The sequence below is a fragment of the Propithecus coquereli genome, unplaced genomic scaffold (assembly GCF_000956105.1).
Source record: "Propithecus coquereli isolate 6110/MARCELLA unplaced genomic scaffold, Pcoq_1.0 Scaffold53, whole genome shotgun sequence".
Taxonomy (NCBI): domain Eukaryota; kingdom Metazoa; phylum Chordata; class Mammalia; order Primates; family Indriidae; genus Propithecus; species Propithecus coquereli.
Genome location: NW_012151174.1, coordinates 6,065,006 through 6,069,036, shown reverse-complemented (window position 1 = coordinate 6,069,036; position 4,031 = coordinate 6,065,006). Strand labels below are relative to the sequence as shown.

The following is a 4,031-nucleotide window of genomic DNA, read 5'->3' as shown; positions in this document are numbered from 1 at the left end:
TCTTTATGTCTATAAAATTACATTGTGTGCATTTGGAAGGACAACAAAAGTAACAAAACTTTATTCAACTTCATTTATTGCTACTATGGATAGTCAAAATTATATGAAGTTTCTTCTATGTTAACACTTAATCATTGTAAGTTTTTCTTTGGTTTTATTCTTTCTCTGTGATTTATATTGAGAAAATGAGCCATATAGGTAAGCCAACACATTTAAAAATAAGTACAGTAGATATATTCATCTACTCTCACATAACACTGCCTATCCATGCTCCTTGTTCCTAAACCTTTATTACAAATAAAACATGTTTACATATTTGTATTATGTATAAAATATATAAATGCTAACATTCACTTAAAATCATTCAATTACAATATAATGCAGAATTGTATTGTTAAATATTATTCAAGATAATTTTCAAATATGATTTAAAAGGAGGCACAGTTCAAACTTTGAGGAGTTACTTGTAAATTAATGTTAATTATGTAAAACAGTAACTTCTAAGAAGGAAGGTACGGATTACATTCAGCAATAATTATGATGTGGCTTCCCCAAGCTTTTTTCCTAAATGAAATTAATTATATTTTTATGGAAGGAAAACACTAAACAAAAGTACTTCAGTTAAATTGTTTCTTAAAGAAGAAGTTCAGATTTCTCTGTTTCTTTGCCTTTATATAAACTGAGTATGTAAATCATTATTCACGATATCCATGATCATGCAGACATTTAAAGGCAGATTGATGCAGTACGGCATTATCTCAAGCAACACCTTATAACCATGTGCTTCCAGCTGAAAATGAACTAAAAATAAACAACATCATTAAAGATGCAGAAAAACATTAAGCTAATGATTTCCAAAAAGGGAAAGAAAATATTTAAATAGCAGTGGGGTGATCTAAGTAAAAATTCTGTATTATGCACTCCGCGTTATTATTTGAGAAGCCATGCTGTAAGCATATATTTTATCATTTTAATAGTAAGCAACAGGTGTTTGGAGGCAGAGAAATGATAGCGGTTATCTTCTCCACGCCCTCCAGGAGTCACCTTTTCAAAAATGTAATTGTCTTACTAAAATGGTAATGCTAAAACCTGATGTTTTTCAAAAAAGGCATTATTATATTTTTGGACTGCATATACCGTGAAACAGGCATTTGCTTAAACTGTCTCAGCAAATCCTTTATTTATATTTACATACAATGTTGATGGACTTTTTCCTTGATATCACATAAGAGTACTTGAAAATAATATAGCAATAAAATGCTTTGTCTCTATAAATACTGGCTACAAGCATTCTAAAATATTTAGCTCCATAGTAGGTAACTCACCCTGTGTCAATAGTTTAAATCAAACCCATTCACAAACTAGCCAAGTGTAGACTGGTCACTCTTAACAATTCAATAAAGTAATTTGAATAAAGTCAGAGAATACCAAGATACTCAAAATTCAAAATTCATTTCAGAGAAGAAAGCTTTTACCCCTGCTCTGAGGGACGGTGGTAGTACTTTCACAATTCTCCCACTGAGAATTTTGTGTACTTGATGTTATCACTGCCCAACACAGCTAGAAATATGGAAAACAGCGTCAAACCAGTGTACCTACTAAACATATCCCACTGTAAAGAGGGTTTTCAAAAATTCATTTTAAAAAGATTTTAAAGTAGCCATTACATAAGGAAATATCCTAAGATGGAAGCATTGTTCAAATGCTGACAAAATGTTCAATATTTTTTCCAAATCAGGGCATGATAAACAAATTCTCTCCAGGTTTAGAAATATCTCATCCATTTGCTTGCCTTTGGGGTTGTATTCGATATTTGTATACACTTAAAGCAAACGTACAAGGGATTTGCTTTTATGAGAGCATTCGGTTGGCAATGAAGTGATGTTTAAGCTTTGTTCATGAAGCATGTGACCACTAAGTGTTATCATTTCATTTTTCACCCCACGTACACACGCCAAGCAGCAACTAGCTAAATCTAATTGTAAAGTAAAAATTAGTGTTCCTTCAGGACTCGCTGTGACAGCTGTGGCTTGTGGTTACTCGCGGAGGGGAGTGGGGCAGGCGGAGGCGGCAGGACGGAAGCCAGAGCAAGCGCCCGCTGACCCCGTCAGGGCCAGGGCACGAGCTGGCGGAGCGGCGCTCGCCCCACGCGGCGCACTGCAGAGCGACTCCCGGGACAGTGTCGGAGTCACCGAGGGCTGCAGCGGGTCTGCGGTCGCCCTCCCGCCCGCCCGGCCTCCGCGGACACGGTGTGTGGGGGCGGCCCCGCCGGGACAGCCGAGCGTGGTTCGGAGGAACCGGCCCACGGGGCTGCGTGCGGGCCAGGAGGGATGACCCGCACGGCCCGGCCCGCGCAACAGCCTTCCGGAACCCCCGGGGTCTGCGCTTTAACTCTTGCGTGGCTGTCGCCTGCAGGACCCCCGCCCCATCCGCAGATTTCAGGGCAGCTCATGGTGACCGAGGGCACCGCAAACACATTCCGGATGGAAGTGCGCGTCGAAGCACAGCTGGGGCCCACGATTTTACGTAATGAGCGGAGAGCGGGCGCTGATACAGCTCGCGGCGTCCTCCCCGCCCCAGTTCCTCCACGGGCCACCAGGGCGGATCGCCCCGAGCCTGCTCTCTCCAGCAGCGACTCACCGCGAAGGCGCGTCGCGGCTGACCAGTGCCGGGGCCGCCGGTCAGAAGTTGCGAGGGTAGAGCCCGCACTTCGCAACCTCTGGGGGGCACCCGGGGTGGGCGGGAACCCGGGAGACCCGACCCCGGGAGCCAGGAGCACGCCCTGCCCGGCAGCGACCCCGGGCGCGAACCCCGCCGCGTCCCCGACCTCCCCGGGCCACCGGCGCCCCCAGCCCGGCCTCCCCGGCGCGGGTGCCCGGCAGGGCGCGGCACTTACGTCTCGGAATTTGTTCCACTGCCCGACTTCGCGGTCGTACTGCGAGACCGTGGTCAGCCACTGCCGATCGTCCAGAAAATTGGCGCCGTCCGCCCGCCCCCCGGCCGCAGCCAGCGCGGCGGCAGCCTGAGCGCACCACGCGGCCGCGCACACGCACAGCACGGCCGGCACCTGCAGCATCTGCGACAGGAGACAAACGGAGGGTCGGTCAGACGCGGGCCCGCAGGCTCCGGGCAGGGCGCCGCGCGCGGACCCGCGGGGGAAGGGAGGGAAGGAGGCCCCGCGCCGCAGCTGCCCCGCATCACCTTGCCGGCAGCGGCCGAGCCCGCAGCGCCCGCCGGAGACGCAGCCGCGCTCTGCTCCGGCTCCCGCGCCGCCGCCCGCGCCGTCCACGCCGCGCCCCCGCCCCGCGGCCCCCGCCCCCACCTTCCCGCGAAGCGCGGCGGCGGCGCGGACGACCCGAAAGCGCCCCAGCTCCCTCCGGAGGCGGCTCCGTGCGCCCGCGACAGCGGCTCGTCCCCGCTCCGCGCCGGCCAGCGCCAGCCGCCCGCCTCCCGCGCCGCCGCTCCGCGCCGGGGGCGGGCAGACGTGGGAACGAGCGGAGCAAACTTCGCGCCGCGCCGCGGCGGAATCCCGGGACCCTCCTCCTGCGCGCCGGGCCCAGCTCCGCCCGCGGCGGCGCCGCGTCAGGTCCCGGGGGCTGTTGGGTGTCACAGAGCGTGAAGTTCCTTGTGAGCAAGTGGGTTTTTGCCCAGCACGAACTTTCATGCTAGCGGGCTGAAGTTTCTTTTTTCCTTTTCTTAAAAGAGAATCATTACCAGGTAGGCCGTTTGAATGCACCTATATTTCCCACATACTACAGATGCATTTTCCCTTCATTAAAAAAAAAAGAGAGAAAGAAACTCCCCGACTCCCAGGCAACCGTATTTTAGAACCTAGAACCGGAATCAAAAACTTTTAACACCTACTGTCTCCCTCCTGCAAATAAGGGGACTTTTGAAGTTCTAACGCGAATTTTGTTTTCCAGCCTTCATTTATGACAACATACTCGGTTTCTCATTCCTTTTCTACATACTCTAAATAAACTGGAAAGAAATAAGTAATCAGCCCCCTGTAAGGAGAATCTCTCATGTTT

At 50.1% G+C, this 4,031-nt stretch overlaps 1 protein-coding gene across 1 annotated transcript in view; it reads right to left on the bottom strand.

Moving 5' to 3' along the window:
- The window catches only part of SPOCK3 (sparc/osteonectin, cwcv and kazal-like domains proteoglycan (testican) 3), a 484,671-nt gene extending 481,595 nt beyond the window's left edge, over positions 1-3,076 (bottom strand). The window contains exon 1 of the mRNA XM_012657019.1: positions 2,897-3,076. Within this exon, the coding sequence (XP_012512473.1) occupies positions 2,897-3,076 (180 nt within the window). The remainder of the gene's footprint in view (positions 1-2,896) is intronic.
- Between the last annotated feature and the right edge of the window lie 955 nt (positions 3,077-4,031).